The sequence below is a fragment of the Mirounga leonina genome, unplaced genomic scaffold, assembly GCF_011800145.1.
Source record: "Mirounga leonina isolate KUSES-001 unplaced genomic scaffold, KU_Mleo_1.0 Mir_126, whole genome shotgun sequence".
NCBI lineage: Eukaryota > Metazoa > Chordata > Mammalia > Carnivora > Phocidae > Mirounga > Mirounga leonina.
Genome location: NW_023270314.1, coordinates 21700772 through 21722856, shown reverse-complemented (window position 1 = coordinate 21722856; position 22085 = coordinate 21700772). Strand labels below are relative to the sequence as shown.

Here is a 22085-nt window from a genome sequence, read left to right as displayed (position 1 = left end):
TCAGCCGACACCTCAGAACCCCAGGCCTGGAAGCAGAGGTCCACGGTCCCGCGTCTAATTCCAAATCCCTGTTGCTCGGAATCTAAAACCCCGACTTGTTGGGAAATCAGTCAGAAGGTATAAAAAAAAAACAAACAACACCAAACAAAACATAAATGAGCCCAGACCTCTTGGGGTGAAGAGAGGTGGCCCTTCCTCAACCCCACCCGCTGGTGACTCACCTCCCTCCAAACCAGGGCTCGCCCCTCCCGTGCCCGGTGCCAGGCGAGCAGGGTGGGGCGGGTATTAAGGTGGGCTCCATCCCCAAGCCCTGGGCGGACCGACATGCTCCGGCGTGTCCCCGCGGGTGTCCCTGTTTACTCTGAGCCCAGGAGCGAGGTGGGGGCGGGCCCTCGCAGCCCCTCCCCCACCCGGCCCCCCTTCTCCAAAGGCCCCAATCCCGGTCTCGGTTTTACAAAGTCTCCAAATCAAACCTCAGCTTTTCCCCGTATCTTCCTCGCGTACTGGCGGCCCCTGCCCCCACTCCAGGCAGGAGAGGCACAGTCAGGGTTCCCCGAGGAAATCAGGCCTCGGCCCGGACCCCGGAGTCTTGGGTCCCTAGACGGAGCCTGAACTCCTAGGGCATGACACAGAGTTTCAAAGAGAAGCCCCTCAGCTCTCGCCCACTGCCCAATCTCCCCTCGGCCCTTCAGCTCTCTGAGGCACGAGGGAGAAAGGCCCAGTCGGGGGAGAAGGCGCTCCAGACCCCACACTGGCTGGAGGGGTCCGGGGACCTCCACTCTCGGACCGCTGGCCAGAGCTCCAAAGCCTGTCGCGGCTCTGACTCCCCCTCCCCAGGACAGCGCGCCAAATAGGCGCATGCGCACTCACAGGATTGCCGCGTAGCTCTTTCTCCCCCCCCTTCTTTCCCCGCCCCTTCTCTCCCTCCCTCCTTTGCCCGTCCCCTCCCTCTACCCCTCTCGCCCCCCCCCTCCCCCGGTCGCGGCACCTCAGTCCGGGGAACAGTGGTGCGAGCTCCAGGCCCGTGCACTGAGGAGGCGGAAACCGGGGGAGCCCCCAGAGCTCCATCAGGCCCCTTCCAAAGGCTCCCCCACCCGGTCCACGCCCCCCACCCCCTACCCCGCCTCCTCCCAATTGTGCATTTTTGCAGCCGGAGGCGGCTCGGAGATGGGGCTGTGAGCTTCGCTCGGGGAGGGGGAAAGAGGGGAGAAGAGAAAAGCTGGGGGTGAAGGGTTTGGATTTGGGAGCAGGGGGCGGGCGCACCCCCGTCAGCAGGCCCTCCCCAAGGGGCTCTGAACTCTACCTCTTCACCCACGCCCCTGATGCTCTTTGCTTAAGGATAGGATAAGAATAGAGGAGGAGGAGGGGAGAAGGAGGAAAAAGGGGGACCCCCCAATTGGGGGGGCGACGGCAAGAAGTAGCAGGACCAGAGGGGAGGGGGCTGCTGCTTGCATCAGCCCACACCATGCTGACCCCGCCGCTGCTGCTGTTGCTGCCCCTGCTCTCAGCTCTCGTCGCGGCCGCTATCGACGGTGAGTGAGATTCCCCGGCCCCCTTGGACCCCTGGGGACACCCACTCCCCAGCCCCCACTCCTGCGCTCAGATGGGGAAGGGAGACGCGGGAGGGGGTGCCTTTTGTTATCCCAGTCCAGCTGACACAGCAGCGGCCAGACTGGGGGCGGGGATGGGGGTCCGATTTGGAGGATGGGGGCCCTGGGCAAATGATGCTTCCGGGACCCCCCAGCCCAAACAAAGACCAGAGGCCTGGGAAGGGAGAAGAGGGCTCCCCTTTTTTCTGATTCTGGGATCCAGAGGCCTTCTCTTCCTATATCTGGCTGGGGAGGGCCTCTGCCTCCCCTACATCCTTCCCCCCCCATCTGAAATGTGAAGGAATCCGGATTTGCAATGTACGGCTGCAAAAGGGGGGGGGGCTTTTGCTGTGGCCTCTGAATCTGGAAGGGGAGCTGGGTCAGGGTTGCCCTGCTGGGCAGAGGGCAGGCAGGCCCGGGAAGGCTGTGGGTGGGGAGAGGGAGGGCCTCGGGGAGGGCCCCCTGCTTGGGTGTGGAATCTGGGCCCAGGAGACCAGGCTTGGAGGCCTGGGTCCAGGATCCAGCGGGGCTGCTCGCCTGGGTTCCTAAGTGGGCACTTCCCCCTCTCAGGGCCTCTGTCAGTGGCCTGGATAGGGCTGTGTTGCGGGGGGGGGCGGCGATGCTATGTGACTTTGAATTTTCCTTCTTAATTCCTGGGAGCTTTGAGATGAAAAACGTCAGATGTCATCATTGGGGAAGGGGACTGGAGAATGGCCTGGAATGCTGAGGTGGGAGGGAGGAGGAAAGCTGGTTTCTCCCTGACTTCTGGCTTGATCAGTTTGGACTGGAAGGAGAGTTGGAGGTTGGATGGGGGTTATGGCTATGCCCCTGCCCCCCAATTCCCTGCTCCTTTAGTAAATGTGTTTATTTCTCTCCATCATTTCCCCATCTCCCCCCCTCCCCCCACACACACACTTTGTATACTGCAGTTAGGCTTTAGCTAGAACAGCGTCCTTTTGGGGAAATGAGGAGCCCCCTTTCCCCCTTTATGTCAGCTATTTTTCTTTTCCTTGTGAGTCACTGGTTCAAGTCTTGCCTAAGCTTTGAGCTGGGATCATGGGGTTGGGCTGGGCTGGGCCCCTGATTTGAGGATCTCATACCTTCCCATCACTTTAGTCCATCCATCCAGGGAAAAAACTGGGCCCAATACCATCATGCACCCCTCCTCCATTTTCTAAATTTTGCCAGATTGGGATTGGGGAAGTTTTTCTCTGAAACCAGATTATCTCTCCCTCTCCTCCCCTCCCCCCAACTCGCTTCAGTTAGAGGAGAGAGGTTAGGGGGTCAAGAAGTAACTGTGCCCAGAAAGACAGTATTTTCAGTGACCCCCAATGATGCCATCTTGGGGACTGTCTGTCCCCTTCCCCACCACTACGTCAATTATCTGCCCCAAAGGAGGAAAGAGGATCTCTCCTGAATATGCTCCAGATCAGCCCTCACAGGCAGCCCTAGCCCATGACTTCCTTGTTATACATGTTCTTTCCTCTTTTTCTCAACCCTGTGAGGTAGAAGGGGAAACTAAGGCAGAGAGGTTCAGGTGGGTGACTTCTAGGAAGAATAGAAAAAACATTTTAAGAGAGAGAGTCTCATCAGGAACCCCATGATGGAGTTAGGCAGAAGCAAGAGGGGTCTCTGTGGAAAGCAGAAAAAGGTCCCCAGCCCACTCAGGAAGGGCCCTGGTTGCTTCACCCCCAAGGTTCTAAGGTGGTTCTATTTACCATGCCATAGGTTGGTTGGTGGTGGGTGGAAGTGGGAGATACTGGTCATGTTCTCCTTAACTGTCTCCCTCCTCTTTCTTAAAATTTCCACTGAGCCCACATCTGTAACCCAGCTCAAACTAAACTGTCTCCAAAGTCCCAGGAAGAGGACCCCTCCCCAGACACACTCTACTGCTCTTACCTTGGGAATGGGAATATGAATCATTGGTTCTACCCCACTCTGAAGGGTGGGAAAGGGGAATTGCACAGACCTTTAGGGCCAGTGCTATCCAGGGCAGCCTAGAGGATTCTCTTATCTCTACCCCTGCCCTCATGCCTTGGGCCCACAGACATGGAACGTTGTTTGCTTTCCAAAGAAGGAAACCTCCTGACCCCAGATACCTTAGTGTCTAACTTTCCTCTCTGCTGCTGTCACAGGCCTAGGGGCCTCCCCCACCTCTTCTGCTTTGTCAGCTATGCCTGAACTCACATGGGGTTCCCTTCTCTTTGGGGAGCAATGTCACCCCACTAGTAGGCAGAATTGAGTGTAGTTGCTACCAGTGAGGATGGGGAAACAGATGAGGTGGGGGATGGGCAAAGGGGTTATTGAGGACCCTGCTGAGATTAGGAACATCTTGGTGTGGGAAGGGCAGCCCCAGCAGACCGGGCTCAAGGAAGGCGGACTGCCTCCTACTCTCCACACCCCTCTCCACACACCCCTTCCTTGAGCCAGTGTATTACCAGTTATCAGACAAGCTGCACAGTTGAAGTGAGTTATGAGGCTGAGGTGTTTGCCTCCTGGCTCTCTGAGAGAAGGTTCCAAACTCCTTTTTTCCCCAGCCAGACCCAGATCCTTGAACACCTCCCTTCCCCCTGGTCTTTCAAAGCTGAGATGTGTAGCACATTGATTTGGGGATGGGAGGGGTATTTTGATGTTTGAGGTTGCTTCACAAGACTTCCTTTTCGTCCAGTCTTGCTCCCCCTTCCTCCATTTTCTCCATATTTTTTTTTGCCCCCACCCTTTCCACTGTCACTGAGCTTCTTAAGGATGTCAGCTGGGGTCCTGGCCAGACCCTGTCCACATCCCCTGACCTCTTCCAAACTCCTTCCTCTAGGAAGCCCTTCTTTACTCAAGTCTAACTTTCTTTCCTCCTGCTGCCATCTTAGCCTTTGCACATCAGAACCCCAAGCTTGTTGCTGAATAGTCTCTTGTTGGGGTCCCCTCACTCTGTGGACTCGCCAGCATTCAAGCCCTCTGGCTCTGGATTGGGGGGGTCATCACCCTTGGGGAATCTGGGTGCCGTTGATTGGGGCCATGCAAGGTCCTTGACCTGGTGGAACTGGGTGCCGGGTGTGAGCATTTGGAGAACTCAGTCCCACCCCACTGTGTTCAGTCCCAGATTTCAGCCCAGTTAGCAGGATCCTGCATTGTTTGGAGAAGGAAGCAGTTGGCTCTGGAGTGCTTCCGGTGCCGTGGCCCCAGGCACAGTGTAAAACCTCCCCAGGAAAGAGGTGAGGGATGGTGGGAGAGACGTATTTGTACCTCTTGGTCCCTCAGAGGAGATGAGAGTCTCTCCCAGGCCTTGGCTTCCCTGGGTGAAGAGCTCCAGTATTCTTCCCCCACCTCCCTATTCTGTGGGAGGCATTAACCCCTGTTCTGGGTATCCCTCGGGTCACACACTGCTAGGGCAGGGACTCTGTCTCCCTGAGTCAGGATATATGCTGCCCCCACCCTACTCTGAGTCTCAGGAGGCTTATTATTTTCTGGGTTCATCCCAAGACAACCGTGCCATTATCTTGGCAACTTCTGGGCTAAGACCCCTTCCTGTCTATTTTTCCTCCCATCTGCTGTCATTGGTGTATGCTGTCTTGACCTCTTGGGACCTCTGTCTCTCATCCTCTTGGTGCATCTCTCTCTGGTTGCCCACCCTTTGAGGCATTCTCTATCTCGCTTGGTCTCCATTGCTTGATTTGTCTCTGCCTGTCTCCATCCACCTCCATCCAGGCCTGTGGGTGTCCCCAGAACTACCTGAGAACAGACGTCCCTCCTGGGCTTTCCCACCTGCTCTCCAGTCCCCACCTTGTCATTTTGGAGTTATTCTCCCCCTCCCAGGTCAGAGTCGGAATGTCCCGTTGTGCAGCTCCCCCCTCCACTTTCCTCCAAACTTCTCTTTCTTCCTCCCCCTCCACTGAGTTTAGGAATGGGTTTTGGAGAGAATGTTTCTGGAGGAAAGGAACTTGATACCCTTTGTGGGCTGAGTAACAGGGGAAAGGAGATATTTCAGAAGGAAAGGGGGAGGTTAGACTTCTAGCAGAACTTCCCTATGACCTGAGAACTGGTGAAAGGTGTGGGGAATAGGTCAGGAGCTCAGAGCTTCTGCTTCTGCTGAGCATAAGCCATGTGTGTGTGTTGGGGGTAGGTGGAGAGGGCTTATAAGGGCCCGGTGAGAGATATATGATGACTTCTGGAGGCATTCGAGGGGTCTGAGTTTTACTTATGGGGAAAGGAAAAGATGGTGGGGAGGTCACTGGTCAGGCTAATGTCCTGCTGAGTCAATATTGACTCAGGATGGAGGGGGAGACCCTTCCCCTCCCCTGGCAGTCCAAGCCATCCCGTCTGTACGTCTGTCCAGGCCGCAAAGCAGAGGCCCAGACTCAGGAATGACAAAAATGTGTCTGAGCCTCACTGAGCTTCGGGAAGGAGCCACCGGGTAACACCCAAAATACATAAAATTCAGTGAAAAGCTCTCGGTTTGGGTCTGGGAGGCCCTGCTGCCCCACTCCCATATGTTTGAAAGCTTAGATTCCTACAGGCTCTGCCCCCCAGCCCCTGGCCACCCCCTGGCTCCTCTGTTCCCTTAGATATTTCATGTGGTTCCCTTTAGAAAATATCCCCCAGCCAACACAGCCTATCTCTCCCTCTGCTGTGTCTGCTCTTGAAAAAGGCCTCAAGGGTCTCTTTCACACTTTCCTGGCCTCAAGTCTCCTGGTCTTTTAGGAGGAAGTGCCATCTGAGGTCTCAACTCCCTTCCTCACCCTCACTGCTCCCACCGGGATCAATGGATGGGTCTCCTCCTCTGGAGAAGACTCTCTCAGGGTCTGTTCTTTCCTGTCATCCTCTCTTCTCTGGCCAGGGACTCTTACCACCCCCTTCCCCACCCCACCCCCAAGGTCCCAGAATGGGACAGAGGACGACAGCCAAGGCTCAAGCAGGGCAGTGGGGTCCGTGTTGTGTCTGGACACACACCCAAGCCTACACCTCCTGTCCCGGCTCCAGCTTGGTGGCCCTGGGGGCCATGGCTGGGCTGGGTGCCTGGGCTTGAGGGGGGGGTGGGCAGGGGTGCTGGCTAGAGTTAGCATGGCGGTCACATTCATCTCCAGGCAAAGCTGAGAACAGACGGCCCCTGTGTCCTGGCGTTCTCGCTGCAACCTCGCTCACTCTCCTCCCTCTCCAGTCCTCTCCTCCTTCTTCTCCTTCCTCTGTCTTCCCTCTCTGTTCCGTTCTTGTCCCTCTCTGCCTCCTCCACCACCCCCTCCTCACTCCAAGGAGCTCTGAAGGTCACTGCCACCCCCTACAATCTCTTTCCCCACTCCTAGTGCCAGAGAACCAAAATGTTCTCCCTGCTGGTTCCTTTTCTTCATCCTTTTTCGTCTGGCCCCATCCTCATGGCCAGTGAGGAAACCACCTGTTTGTTCAGTTACTAAAATCGCTCTGTGCCTCAGTTTCCTCATCTGTACGATGGAGATCGCAACAGTACCCACCCCCCAGGGCTGTGAGGATTTCAGGGAGTTAACACGTACAAAGTGTTTCAGATCAGTGGCTGATGCAGAGTGACCAGGTTGAAAGGTGTTAGCTCATATCATTAGGAAGCCCCAGTTCTCACGAGGGGGTTAGGCAGGGGAGGCCAGTGGCTGCTTGCTCCTGAACTTGGGGCCATGTTGTTCCCTCACCTAAGTGGCAGGCCACCAAGATGGGTCTTCTGGGTGCTGGCATCAGATGCAGAAGGCTCCGCTGAGGGGAGTGGGGTTGGCTGGCAGTTCTAAGCCGATTACAAGTGCCCTACCCCACCCCCACTTCTATGTAGACTGCCCCAAAGTAGGTTATTTGTTTCTTTCCTCCCCACTCCCCCTGAAGGAAATCAAAGACAGGCCTCAGCCTTCAAACTCCAGATTCCTGGGGCTTTCTCCACCATCCCTGACAGGAAGGAAGTGCTTTCACATATCTCTCCAGGATCCTTGTGCTGCCCTGTCCCGTGGGAGCAGGGCAGCGCCCCCAAGTCCCTGTGCCCTGGGTCCGAAGAGGTGCTGCTGTGGGACAAGGGGCCTGAGTGCGCCTCTTCCTTTCCCTCCCCCCACCCCCCACTCCCCTCCCTCCACATGAGCACATCTGGTTTGTGAATCTCTCTCATTCCAGCTTTCGGAGTTTGCCAGCTGCTGTTTCCTCAGCCGAGTTCAGGCCAAAAGTGGGGGTGGGGGACAGTGGGGGGGGCGCAAAGTGAAGGCCAATGGAGGGGAGATCGTGGCCAGGACATGGAATGGAGGGGGGGGTTGGAGTGGCCAAACAGTGACCTCACGGGGCTATGAGTTCTGCCCTGGGGAGGAATGGGGGCAGGGACTAAGTCCATGTGAAGGGGTGGGGGTGGCATGGGGGCCATTTCTGGGCTCCAAACAGCCCATCTGCCTTTAGTCCCATTCCAGCCCCTTCTACCCCCAACCCCCACCCCCCCACCAGCCAGTCTCGGCTGGCCAGGGGAAGAGGACCGGTCTCCGGCATGCTAACTAGGCTGGCGGGCTGTTTCCCCGGGAAGACCTCACAGCTGGCCCAGTGGGGCAATGAACTCAGCATTATCCACCTCCTCAAGGGGCCTTTATTCGTTGCTCAGGGTGGGAGGTAGGGGAGGGGGATGCCGGGGGTGGGGGAGCCTGGCCAGGCCATCCCTGATGTGTTTCCTGAACTCGGCTCTCATCCTGGCCAGGGGCCTGAGTGCAGTCCCCTCTGCCAGAGATGGGGGTTAGGGAGGGAGGACACGGTCTCCGTGTGGCCCTCCTCAGACTCTACCCTCCCTGCTCGGAGCCCTGACATACTTTATTTATGCTCTGTCCCAGCCCTGAGCTCATTCTGCCCTGCATTTGATTAGTTGTGTACAGCTGTCTTCCCAGGGGGACTGGGGCTCCCAAGGGAGCAACTCACTCCTCCTTGGCACCCCAGTGGCTAGTGCAGTACCTGGTACAGAGCTGGTCTTCAGTGCATGCCAGCTGAATGGAGATGGAATTGACCACAGGCCGAGGAAAAGGCAATGAAGGGCTGGGAGACTAGGAGCCCAGCCCTGGGTGGGGACGAAGGAGGGTGGAGGGCTTTTCTTCCCATGGAGGACATGGTGATGGGGTTGGAAGGAAGAGCTCTGAGTATCTCTCAGTGGGAGTGGGAAGATTGATGTGGACTGCAAGGGTTAAAAGCATAGAGTTGGCTTAGCTGGTTTCAGTCCTGGTTTTGTCACTTGCCTGCTATGTGACCTCACCCTCTCTGGGGCTCGGTTTCCTCATCTATGAAATGGTGGTATTAGTATTACCTATTTTGTCATATTGTGGAGAGGATTAATGAGATAATATGTGGAAAGAACTGGTTTACCACAGTTCCGGTACATGCTGAGCCCACAATAAGAGTTAGTGTTACCGTTCTTAATTCTTCCTTGAAGAAGGAGGTAGGAAATCTGAGTAAGAGCAGAGGAAGCCTGGTGGGGGTGAAGGGTAGGGCAAAGACGTCCTGGGCTGAAACCAGCTCCTGTAGGTCACCCCAGTCATCCCCCTGCCTCAGATCTCCAATTGTGACATCCTGAGCAATCTTAGGTGCCTCTCATCTCACACGACATCTCCTGAAAGTCCTCCCTGAGGTCTAACCAACAAGGAAGGCTGTGTCTTTAGAGAACGGAGGTGGAGGCAGGGCTCCCCCCGCCCTGCCCCACCATGCCCTCCTGTAACCCTGCTGATACAATCTCCAAGTCTCCGCTGTGCCAAGGGCACCCCCCCACGCACACTTCCTGTCCGGGGGCCTGGTGGTTACGACTTGGAGATGGGCAGGCTGATGGGTTTCAGGCAGCAGGAGTGTCCCAGAGGGCACACTGAGCAGAGAGGTTAGAAAAGAGCAGTAGAGCGTGCAACTCTTGATCTCAGGGTCGAGTTCGAGCCCCATGTTGGGTGTAGAGCTTACTCAAAAAAAAAAAAAAAAAAAAAAAGCAGCTGTGGGGTTCTAGTGGGAGGAAAAGGAAGATAAAGAGAAAACATGTCAAAGGCCTAAATGCCGCATCCTTCACCGTCACTCTCGGTCGGCAAAGCTGGGGCTGCTGGTGTCTGACCGGAGTAATGCAGAACGGCAAGGGCTTTGAGCCTGAGGACTGGAGGAGAAGCACACTGGACAGGCAGCATATGGCGCCGGGTCGGGGGCTGTAAAATATGTTCCCTGCCTCCTTCCCCTCCTCCCACCACAGGCACACGGTTGTTCAGGAGCAGCCCACAGCCACCTGCCACCCCTAGGCACCTGGACTGTAGCTCAGAGTCTGGGCCAGATGGGGATTGATGCTGGGGAAGGAAGAGGAGCCTAGGGGACTTTAAGGGGCCTCCATCCTTCATTTACATCCTCATTTTCCTTCCTTACTCCTAGCCCCTAAGACTTGTAGCCCCAAGCAGTTTGCCTGCAGAGACCAGATCACCTGTATCTCAAAGGGCTGGCGGTGTGATGGTGAGAGGGACTGCCCGGATGGATCTGATGAGGCCCCTGAGATTTGTAAGTACCTTTTCTGATCCCTCCCCTAAACACCTTTTCCTTTTGGCCCAGGCAGTTTGGGATAAGGACAGCTGATCTCTAGCCCGGTGTGGACCTTGCTCTGTGATTGTTTGTCCATGACACAGCTAAAACTCTCCCCCTCTTCAAAGTGCCCGGCATGGTGCCTGATGTGCTCCGAAATGGCATCTCTGATTGCTCCGTTAACGGCTGCACCCCCAAGCCTGTCAGCGACTTTGTTGTCTGGGCTGACAGCTTTGCTGGAAGGAGAGAGCCTGGCTTCCCTGCCCTTCTGGCTCGGTCTTCTAACCATCTCGGAGACTTCTGACTCTTGATAAGTGCCCCCAGGTCTTGCCAGATCCCCTTCCTATCCTCAGGCTCCCAGGCCAAAGGCCACTGGCTCTTGCTCAGCCTCTGTACCAGAAGCCCCACCCCCAGTGCGTTTCCCGCCACCCCCGCCTTCCCCTGCCCCAGTAAGTGGTGTAATCAGAGGCAGCTGTTTAAACTGGGAGAAAGGTCCCCACCCAGCCTTTACCCTGCCAGTGGGGGGTGGAGGACTTGCTGGCAGGACCCCACAGTCCTGGGCAGCTGGCCGAGTCCTGGGGTCTCCACCTTTAGCCTCTCCCTGCTCGGCTAATCTGGGCCACGGTCTAGGAGACCCTGCATTCCTAGGTCTGTCCCTGTTCTCTCTCACAGCTCCATCCCCTGGCCTCTCCCCATACCCTCACCCACAATTATCAGGGGTAATTTTAGGGCCAGAAAGAGAGCCTCCAGTTCTCTCTGCCTCACCCCCATACCCTGCCTTCGAGGGGTGGGGCCAGAGATATTCTGCAAGCGTTTCTATGGTGAGGGTGGTTCAGCCTGGAGTCTCTTCTTGACTGATGCCACCTTTATGCCCTACATTTTGTTACCCTCGTGCTTGATGTTGGGGTGATGAAAGCCATGCAGAGGGGCCAGATCTTCCTTTAGTTGGATGCAAACCCCACCTTATACACATCCCCACACTGTTCCCACTCATATACGCTCCCAGGCCCACCATACTCACACACAGCCCCTCCTGGACACCCGTGTGGCCCTCCCCCACCCCGCCCGCCACCCCGAGACTAAGGCAGATGTCAGCACAGACATATTCTCACTGCAACAGAGTCAACACTCTCAAACGGGGATGCAGAAGCCCGACCTCAGACAGATGCCCCCAGACCCTCACATACAAACTCAGACTCAGATTCAGACTGTGTACTCCTCCCCAGGCACCCGTGGACAGATGCACTCACATGCGGACACTCTCACTCACACACCCTGTCCATTGTGGAAACCAGTAGGTAGTGATCTGTCTCTCAGCCCACGGGCTCAGCCAGCATCCTAGTCTGCGTGGCCTCCTTAGGCTTCCCTGAGGAGCTCTACCCTGCTCGCCTTGGCCCATCATCAGTGGGCCCCAACCTTTGATGCTTCTCAAATCCTTCCAACCAGGCAGGCTGCTCTGGGGTCAGGCATTTAGAGTGGTGCTGTCCAATAGAAATATAATGCAAGCCACCTATGCAATTTTGAAATCTTCTAGTAGCTACATTACAAAAGGTAAAAGTGGGGGTGCCTGGGTGGCTCAAGCAGTTGGACGTCCGACTCTTGGTATCGACTCAGGTCTTGGTCTCGGGGTTGTGGGTTCGGGCCCCCGCATTGGGCTCTGTGCTGGGTGGGGAGCCTACTTAATAAAAATAAAAATAAATTTAAAAAATAGAAAATTTAAAAGTAGTTAGGTGATGTTAATTTTCACTTTATTTTACCCAATGTATCTGAAATATTATTATTTCAGTATATTAATCATAGAATATTAGTAATGAGATCTTTTGCGTTCTTTTGTGTGTGTGTGTGTGTGTGTAGTATTAAGTCCTCCAAAGCCAGGGTGTATTTTATACTTCCGGTGCAAACTGGTCACATCTCAGGTACTCGATAGCCACATATGGCAGTTGCTATGGGTTGGACAGTGCAGTTCCAGAAAACTTGGTCTGGCTCTCAGCCCCAGGCTCCAGGCCCTGGGGAGCTATGGGAAGGCGGTGTTCTTTAACATGTGAGCCTCCCGGCCGAGGACTCTTGCTTTCCTTGGCTCATCCAACCCTCTCACCTCTAAACCTCAGCCTGTCTCCTGAGTGTACGATGTGGAGGTGCTGGGATCCATGGGTACCGGGCACGTGGGGAGTGGACTCTGCTGAAGGCCTAGTTCTCCCCTCCCCGTGGCTGTGTGCCTCCCGTGAGGGATGGTGTAAAAGAGCTCTAGGTGGGAGAATCTAAGCAGCCCCCGAGGCCTCCTGAGATGGAAGAAGTGCAGGTGTCTGAAACGCCGCTCTCGGTCTCCTCATCCCCTCTCCCAGTGGACAACTGGCCAGACAGCCAGTGTATCCGGCTTGCTCACGCCAGCCTTTCCGTGTGCCCCCAGGTCCACAGAATAAGGCCCAGCGATGTCAGCCGAACGAGCACAATTGCCTGGGCACCGAGCTGTGTGTTCTCATGTCCCGCCTCTGCAACGGGGTCCAGGACTGCATGGATGGTTCAGACGAGGGGCCTCACTGCCGAGGTAAGGGCTCTTCCACCTCTCCTGCCCCAGGAGATGGATGCAGTGAGTTCTCAGCTGGGCACGTGATGGGTCTGGAGGCCCAGCGCCCGAGGACGGTCCTCACACCTCCAGTGGGGATGAGGCATTGTCCTGCTCCGGTGCTCCCAAATCAGTGGGCCTTTGGGCTTGGGGCTTAGTCAACAGCCCTGCGGGGATCAGCTGGGGCCCCGGCCTGGGCACTTCTCTTTGGCTGTGTGTGCCTGGGCAAGTCACTACCTCTTTCCGGACCCCAGGATCCCACCTATAAAATGAGAGCTCTGCACTAGATCAGTATTTTCATCCTTTGTTGTTGTTGTAAATCGTGGGGTCCTTTCTTCAAATGGTTTCTTACATGAAACCTGAGTATGAACAGGGAAGGGCAGATGCTGTGATTGAAGCTGGGGGTGGGGATGTGGTGTTTGTTCCACCCTCCTCCCTGCCAGCCAGTGCCCCTGAAGACATCCCCCGGGGAAGTGCAGATCTTTGAGACACTCTAAAGTGGCTTGATGGGAAGGGCACCCAGGCCGAGGAGGAGGGAACTTTAGGAGGATAGGTCCCTTCCCCTCTGCGGCTCAGGTCACCAGCTCTACTGTTCTTCCCCTGAAGGCCCCTGTGGGCCAGGGAGAACCTGGGTCCTTTGAGAGCAGTGGGGGAGGATTTGTCTATACAGCGGAGCCTCGGGCCCGCGAGGCAGGGACTAGGGTATGGTGACTTCTCCCTTCTACTGAGCTCAAGGCCTCCAGAGCCTGAGCAAGCCCCTGGGTGAGGGTGGCATGCTGCTTGTCAGAAACATCTGCCTGTGGGAGGAGACACATCTGGATCCTGTTCACCGAGGGCAGGGAGTGTGGAGCAAGGAGTTTGTGGAAGATTTTTATCCTTTCCTTGGGTCGAGTTTGCATGTTTTTGTCTAGAGCTCCTGGGATGGGATGCAGAGCTTGGGCCTAGGGGCTGACTTTAATGACCATGCCCATCACATCTTATCGCGTGGTATATGTTCAAGTTTGCTTCCCTTTGAATACTTTGTCAGCATCGAAAACAACAAAGAACCTTGAGAACCTAGGGTTTGAACTTCCTTCTCTGCTATTAGAGAAGTTGGGCCTCCTTATCCTCCTGCCACATGTCCAGAAGAGAAATTCTTTTCTAGATTTTTCTGAACAAACAATATCGTCCCCCCACCCCACCCCGGCCCTCCCCCACTTTGTGGGGAAAGCCTGGCCAGGCAGCACCTTTGGGCTCCCGGGTGGAGGTGGAGAAGAGAAGAAATCAGTAGGGACTGGCCCCCCATCCCAGCTCCTGCTGGCAGGCTTAGTGCCTCTGAACATCTTAGCATCTCGGGCAGCGCTCTCTTCTAGGTGGGGGGGAAGCGGGGGTGTGAGGCAGCTGGACAAAGGGGTCTTTGTGGCCGGGCCGCCTGGCCCCACGCAAGGCCATTAATTGGGTCGCTGGTCTTGGGGGGGCAGCTGCTCCCCCACCTCTTCCCCCTCCTGTCTCATTCCCTTCTGTCTCCCCTGTGGAAGTGGGTCAGTAGCAAGAGGAAGATTAGAGAAAGGTCCTGAGGGAACCAGTTTTTTTCCTCCTCCCATTTTCCACCTAGACCTTGGACCTTCTCTCTGAGGCCTCCAGGGCTTAAGGGATGGGTTAGAGGGGTGCTTCCAGACCAGAGCTGGGATCCTGAGGGGAAAGACCCCACGCCATGCCCACTCCTCCCCCTTAGCCCCGAAGCCAGCGTTGGAGTTCCTGGGCCGTGCAGATAAGAGGCAAATGAAGGGGCCGAGACTCACTGTCCTCGCTCCCTGTTGACCCCAGCAACTGCCAGAACCCCTCTCCACAGGGACGGAGGGAGTCCAGAGCTACCAGGGCAGGCAGATATGGCCTCTAAGCCATAATTGGCTATGGGACCTTGGGCCCATCTTATACCCTCCCTGGGTCTCAGTTTCCTCACTTGCAAAATATATTAGATGATTCCTGAAGCCTCTTCCATCTCTGACGCTGCGGGCCTTGGAAGTGGTTTCCCAAGGGTTGACGGGAGGCGGGGGAAGGTGGCAGTCTGGGGGCCTGAGTGTGTGCTGCCTGCCCCCCTGCAGAGCTCCAAGGACCCTGTTCTCAGCTGGGCTGCCAGCACCACTGTGTCCCCACACTCAACGGGCCCACCTGCTACTGCAACAACAGCTTTCAGCTGCAGGCAGATGGCAAGACCTGCAAAGGTATGTGAGCGCATGTGCTTGTGTGTCCGTGTGTACATGCTGGGGGGGGCATGCGTGGCTGGGGGGCAGGCGTGGGGCAGGGCCGGCGGGTAGGAGGAGAGTGAGACGGAAGGCACAGACAGGAGGCCCACCCCGGGGCGTGACCGTGAGCCCTGACCACTTGCTGCCGCCAGATTTCTAAATTCCTCTTAAAATCTCATGGGTCGGATATGTGAGTTTTCTTGTAAAAACCTTAAAGCATTATAGATAAAACCAAAGTCCCCTTTGACCGATCCTCTTCAGCTCTGCTCCCTTTCCCATCTCTGGAGGTCAGCTGTGTTATCGGTTTGCTGCCTCTGTCTCTAGGCCTTTCTCTGCGCATTGGAATGCATGGATCCGCAGATAATCCAATTGAAAGTGTTATTTATGTGCGTGCGCCCTTTTCACATAAATATCACATGGTACATACCTTTCTTCAGTTTTTCCACTCAGTATGTTCTGGAGATTTTTCTGTATTAATATGTAGAGATCTACCTTGTTCTTTTAGAAACCACTATGAAGTAGGACTATTACTACAGTTTACTTGGCCATCTCCCTATTGGTGAGATGTTCCAATTTCTCTCTGTCACGAACAGTGCATCCTCTTCTGTTTTAAATTTACCTCCCTCGGCTCTTTGCACAAATGCCACTTTCTCAGGGAGGCCATCCCTAAAATCACAACCCACTGCCTGCATTTTCTACCCCCATCTCCGCTTAATATTTTTCCCACCAGTCACTTTCCACTGCACTAGCCTTTCTAACATAGAATTTACTTTTTTGTTTTATTTATTACTGAAATCCCAATATTTCATTTATTGTCAGAATTTATATTTCATGAGGGCAGCAATTTGAATATATTTTATTCACAGCTGCATTCTCAGAGCCTAGGACGGTGCCTGGCATCGGGCAGGTGCTCAAGAAATCTTTTCTGAAGGAAAGGATGATGTGCACGTGTGCGGGGGTTTCACGAGGGCAGATTCCAAGCCTGGACTTGCTAGGGGATGAAGTTTGCACATCTCTCCTTGTGATAGATTCTGCCAAGTTGTCCTCCAAAGTAGCCATAAGGATGGACAGCCTCACTGGTGGGGTCTGAGGGCACCCAATTTCCTCCCCTCGTTACGCGGGAGATGACCACACTCGTACCCCTCTCCCGGCAGACTTTGACGAGTGCTCAGTATACGGCACTTGCAGCCAGCTATGCACCAACACGGACGGCTCCTTTACATGTGGCTGTGTGGAAGGGTACCTGCTGCAGCCAGACAACCGCTCCTGCAAGGCCAAGAATGGTAGGTGGGGTCCCCTGCGGCCACAGCGATAGATGGCCCCCATGTTGCTCCCTGGGGGGGGCGGCCTGAGAGGCCCTAGAGCCCCTTGTCGTATCGCCCCCTCTCTCCTCCATCTACAGAGCCAGTAGACCGGCCCCCCGTGCTGCTGATTGCCAACTCCCAGAACATCCTGGCCACGTACCTGAGTGGGGCCCAAGTGTCTACCATCACGCCCACTAGCACACGGCAGACCACAGCCATGGACTTCAGCTACGCCAACGAGACTGTGTGTTGGGTGCATGTTGGGGACAGCGCTGCCCAGACACAGCTCAAGTGTGCCCGCATGCCTGGCCTGAAGGGCTTCGTGGATGAGCACACCATCAACATCTCCCTCAGTCTGCACCGTGAGTTGCCTGCTCCTAACTTGGAGAGCAGGGGAGGGCAGGGAAGATGGAGCAAGCTGGAGCCTGCCTAGGACAGAGGCAGAGGGTTAGACAGGATGACCCCTGTCTGGGGCAGGAGTCTAAAGAAGAAGCCCTTGACTGAGGCCAAGGCAGGGGGCTGCACAAGATGACCCCTGTTGGGGGACAGGGGCAGACTGATGGCTCTGCTTCCTTCCCTCTCTCTGAGCTTAGTCTCTAGATGGCTCCTGAATTTTGGGCCAGGGCCAAGGAAAAATGCTAAGGGGGCAATGAATGGTCAATCTCCAGAGACTCGGGACTGTCCCTTCTTAGAGAGAAGAGTGTTGATTCAACCGCAGAGGGGCTTTCCCATGTAGCAGGAGCCAGGGCAAGGGAAAGAAAAGGCCTGGAGCCCAGGCGGAGCCTTGCTAGGTTGTGGCTGAGGGCAAAGATGCCAGGGTCTGGCTGGGTCTATCTCCATGTTCTGTCATTTTCCTCGGGGACATCATCAGAACGGATCCATGGCTGCAGGGTGAGTGTGGGGGTCCTGAGGCTGTTTGGGGGGCTTTGTGACAGTGAATGAGTCTAGAGGAGGAGCAGAGAGCACTGGGGCCACAGGGACATTTTAAGACCTCTGGGATGTTTCCATTCAAACTCCTTCCCTGGGCTGTACTTTGCTGTCTTAGGGGTGGAAGAAGGGATATAGCTAGGGATGGGGCCAGGGCATAGATCCACTGCCAGAGGCAGCCCTGCTCATCTCAGATGCTGTTACATAAACAAACAAACATCTGGCACCGTCACATTTCCAGGAAGCCACACTGCAGAGATGAGGGGGAAGATCTGGCCTTGGTTGATCCGACCCCCAGGAGGGAGGGTAATTTGATCTGTGACCTTGAGTAAATCAGAATTCCCTGTGCCTGCTTTGATTTCCTAATCTGCATCATGGGTTTGAGCTTGCCTGTCCAGAGCAGATCAAATGAAGTGAAAGCGAGAGGCAACCCATAGGTTTAGATTGTGAACCCTGGGCCTGCTGGAAGATCTTCGTTCTTCATTGCATCCCCGTATTATGATCACCACAGAAGACAGATCCCAGGAGGACACATGGGCTTAGTTCTGGACTAGCAGGGGTTCCCCGAGAGCCCTTACCCTCTGCAGCCTCATCACCTCGTCCGCACCTCGGCTCCAGGTCCTCCAGAGCATCCCAGTGGTGTCTCTGGTCTGTTGGTCACCAGGGCTCACTTGGGATCCGACATGTCTTCCTTGGAATGCTGGGCTGGGGGCTGCCATACTTGGTTGGCTGACCTCTCGAGGGGTGGGCAGATCAGGGAACCCAGTGGCAGAGAGGGTAGCATAGGGCGAGACCCCTGAGACAGCTACCCTCTCCCTGCTCCTTGTTGACGGCCCCACCCAACAGGCCTGTCTGGACAAACGGCTCTGGCAGCTCCCTCCCTGGCCCTGCCTCAGGGCCAGACGATGGGCTCGTGGGTAGGTGGCTGGCGAGGGCGCCCTGATGGGAAACTTCTCGGCTTTTGCTCTGGCCTGGCCCCGTCTCCTGCCTTCCTCTAAAGGAGAAGCAGGAAATAAGCTCAGGCGGGTACCCCTCCCTTGGCAAATAGAGCCTTGCCTCCCAGTCTGTTAGATTCATTGGGCCCCTCTGGGGCAGAGTCCAGGAGGCAGGAACAGATCAAGGTTCCGGGGGGGAAATGCTGGTGGGGTGGACGAGTGGGTTCCCATTGCCCCAGCCTCTGTGCCTCCTCCCGGCCCCCACCCCACCCCCCATGCCGCCTGAATGTCTGGCTGTCACCCTGAGGATAGTTGTTTTGCTCTCATCCCACAGACTAATTATGGGCCCTGCGATGAGGATGTCGGAAGTGTCTCTCCCTCTCCCCAGCACCCTCCCCCATCCCTAGCTCCGCCCCTTCACAGGAGAAGCTGAGTGGCCTGTCCTGGTGTGCGGGTGGCCGGTCCCAGGCACTCACCTGTGCAGTGGGCTGCCGGCCTGTAATTAGCTCCCCAAGGGGGATGAAGAAGAAAGGTTGCTGCTTTCTCCTGCTTTCTCTCTGCCCCCTAGGGGAGCCCTCCCTGCAATCATCCCATTCCTGGCTATGACTGTGACCTCCATTGCACCCCTGGGAGGGAGCCCCATGCAGGAGGGAGGAGTCTGACAATTGAGAGGTGCTGGGGCCCAGAGGCCAAGAGGCAGAGAGAGCCTGCTTGCTGGTGTGGGAAGAAGGGGGAGCCTGCCCCAGAGAAAACTGTGGTAACAGAAATAGAATAGAAAAAAGGAAGGAGGCCAGGAAGTGAGCCTGTTTCACATGGGTCCTAGGGAATGTGTGTGCCAGACCTGCTCGGAGTCCTGAGAGCCCTCAGAGGGCCCCTCCAAGACCCTGCCATGCTCAGTGGTCGGTGCAGCTTCCAGGAGAGGCTCCGTGGAGCCAGCTTGGGATCGAAGCTCCTGCTTTTTCCTGTCTTGATCCCAGCTCCTTCCCTCTGTTTCTACTCAAAAGTTGGGGGACACTCTCTGACCAACTTCTTCACATGATCTGGAAGGGGTGTGCGCGTGTGTGTGTGCGTGCGTGTGCGTGTGTGTGTGTGTGTGTGTGCGCGCGCGCGCACGCGCACATGCGCTTTCCTCCCTTAACTGAGCCCCGGCTGCCAACACTTCTTCTTTCTGTGACTTTCACTGGCCTGGACTGGGGGGACTTGGGGCTGAGTCCTCACCACTTCCCCTCCCTCCTGGGATGTAATCCCAGGGTCCATCCTCCCCTCCGCCGCCGTCCCAGCAGCATGGGGAGGTCTCTGTGGATTCTGATTCTGTGACTGGAGAACATGGTAGTGAGCCAGAAGACCCTTAGGGAGGACTGAGGCCGACCCCTCAGTTTTGTTTTGTGTTTTTTAAAGATTTTATTTATTTGAGAGAGACACAGCAAGAGACAGAACATAAGCAGGGGGAGTGGGAGAGGGAGAAGCAGGCTCCCCACTGAGCAGGGAGCCCGATGTGGGGCTCAATCCCAGGACCCTGGGATCATGACCTGAGCCGAAGGCAGATGCGTAACGACTGAGCCACCCAGGCGCCCCTGACCCCTCAGTTTTTGATACTGCCTTTCCCAAAGCAGGGATGCCTTGATTTTAAGTGGTATGTGGACGTGCACTTTTTTTTTATTGTTACAGTTTTTGTGTAATGCCCATTAGGAAACTCCTATAACTAGCACATCAAATCTATGATTTCATAGATTGCTTAGGATGCAGCAAAATAAGAAACATGAGTTGACTTACAGAAACAGTAGGTAAATGATACATATGTACATAAATGTACATAACCATGGCAAGCATTTAGAAAATGACACACGAAAGACTGAAGTTGTGGAAACTGAGACCCAGAGGGGACAATGGGTCTGGTAGTTCCATAGCCAGGCCTGGCCTGCCCTCTCTGCCTCTCACCTCTGACCACCACCTCTGACCACCGGCTCAGGGAACCTTAGGCTCCGCCCAGCCCCCTGCAGGGCTGCCCCTAGGCGGGACTGGAGGTCAGATCTACTGACCTACCCTCCCCAGTCCCCCACCCCCAGCCTTGCATTGCCTTAGCTGTGCTCCTCTGACCTGTCTTCCCCTGGCTTTGAGGATGTTTTCACCCTAGAAAGAATGAGGGCAGCCTGCAGGAATGGGGCCCTGGGAAGGGGTGTGTGTGGGGAAAGAAGGTTCTGACGCGAGGCCTTTTTAAAGGAAATAAGTTTTGCTAAAGTCACTTAGTTTTGGACTGTGTATTCGGGGATGCTCTGGAAGAGCCCTCCAGGATCCTGGGGTTTCTTCCTTGTACCATGCCGCATGAGGAAAGGAGTGAGGAGGCAGAAAAGGCCCCTTACACTGCAGGCAGCAAGGTTGCGAAATGAGTCCCCAAGTCCAGCTGGCCAGTTTCTCTTATCCCTCCCTCTTTCTTTGTGTGCCTGTGTGTATGTGTGTATGTGTGTGCTTAAAATCACAACAGGAAATGGGTAGTGATGTGTCTAGAGGGAAGGCAGAGAGGGGGGCAGAGAGTAGCCCCTCTGAGTCTGAGATGAACTGACTTCCCTGGCTGGAAGGGGATCCGTCTTCCCACTGAACTGGGCGGCCCAGGCCCTCTCTGCCTCCCACCCTATACATATGGAACCCTTCCAGATTTTATGTATGAAAGCCAGCCAACCCCCCCACCACCCTCTCCCTTGGCCTTCCTCACCCTCAGGGTGTCAGAATCCTGGGGGGCTCTTGCCAGCACAACCTTTGGCCTTGGGCCACCCGTGCCCTGGTGCTTTTGCTCCCCGCTCCCACTCCCATCCCGAGTTTCCGAATCATTTCACAGCCCTTCTCTCCTCTCCCTGGCCGAGCCAGCCCCACGTCTCCCGGCTCAGCTCCAGCCTGGCCTCTCCTCCCCCGCTGTCTCCCTGAAGCTGCCTCTCCACCCAGCCTGCTCCCAACACAGCCCCCCTCCCTGTTTTCAAGCCACAGGAAGTAACTTAAGCAAGAGAGATGCATTTTAGAGCCCAGCAAGGATTTCTCAATAGTGGGAAGACCCTGGTTCTGATTCTGAATCAGAGCTGCAGAATCCGAGCCTCTCATCCCCGGGATGAGCCTTTGTGGGCCTGGGCCAGGCAAGGGAAGAAGCGGGGCATACACCCCAGGCCAGAAGTACAAGCAGGGCAGGAAGGGAGCCCAGGAGACAGAGGTGATGCTGCGGCTGAGCCCTGGCCTCTCTGGGAGCAAGAGGTGCTGAAGTCGGGAAACAGGGGCATGAGGACGTGCCATTTGGCAGAGCTTCTGCCGGGCCTGCCTGGCAGTCTCTTACCTACTTGCAAAGCCCCCAGACTCCTAATCATCTCCCCTGGGCCTCTCTCTCCCCGCCAGCCCTCAGGGCAAGAGCCCCAAGTGACTCTAAGAAACAGGAGGATTACCAGACAGATGTGTTCTCCCACCGTCTTGGGGCCAGAGAAGGAAGATCCTGGCAGTCGAAGGGAAGGGAAAAAGTGATGTCCCAGCGCTAGGACAACAGAGTGAGGACTCAGTGCTCAACAAATATTTGTTGAATGAATCAGTATATGTGTGTCAGACACTGGGGACAGAGATGAAAGATAGCACCCTGCCCTCACAGTATTTGTAGTCAGGTAAACAGGCTGTGGTAAAAGGAGTGACTGGGGCTTACGGGAGTCGGAAATACAGAAAGCTTTCTTCTGGGGACCTGAGCTGAGTCTTGAAGAATAGGAGGTATTAGCCCCAAACTGCCCACCTGGAGGGCCCACCTTTAGTCAGGAGGCCACGGGGCTCTAGCTGAAGGCACAGATGGTAACTTGTTGGAGAAGGTAGGGAAGAATGGGGTCAAGGTGAGGGGGGACGATGGTAAGAACAACAGCTCCCATTTGTGGAGTGTTAATTATGTGCCAGGCCCTGTGCTAAGTGCTATGAATGTACCATACCATTTTGCAGATGAGCAAACTGAGACTCAGACATTAAGTAACTTTCCCATAGTCTCATTTACAGATGAGCAAACTGAGACTCAGACATTAAGTAACTTTCCC

General features: G+C 55.6%; 1 protein-coding gene across 2 annotated transcripts in view; it reads left to right on the top strand.

The window, feature by feature from the left end:
* The first annotated feature begins 1017 nt into the window (after positions 1-1017).
* Positions 1018-22085, top strand: part of LRP1 (LDL receptor related protein 1) — a 79018-nt gene continuing 57950 nt past the window's right edge. For both annotated transcript variants that reach the window (XM_035002331.1, XM_035002330.1), the window contains exons 1-6: positions 1018-1532; positions 9945-10067; positions 12496-12633; positions 14736-14855; positions 16031-16159; positions 16279-16542. In XM_035002331.1, the coding sequence (XP_034858222.1) occupies positions 1466-1532; positions 9945-10067; positions 12496-12633; positions 14736-14855; positions 16031-16159; positions 16279-16542 (841 nt within the window). In that variant the 5' untranslated portion in view covers positions 1018-1465. The remainder of the gene's footprint in view (positions 1533-9944; positions 10068-12495; positions 12634-14735; positions 14856-16030; positions 16160-16278; positions 16543-22085) is intronic.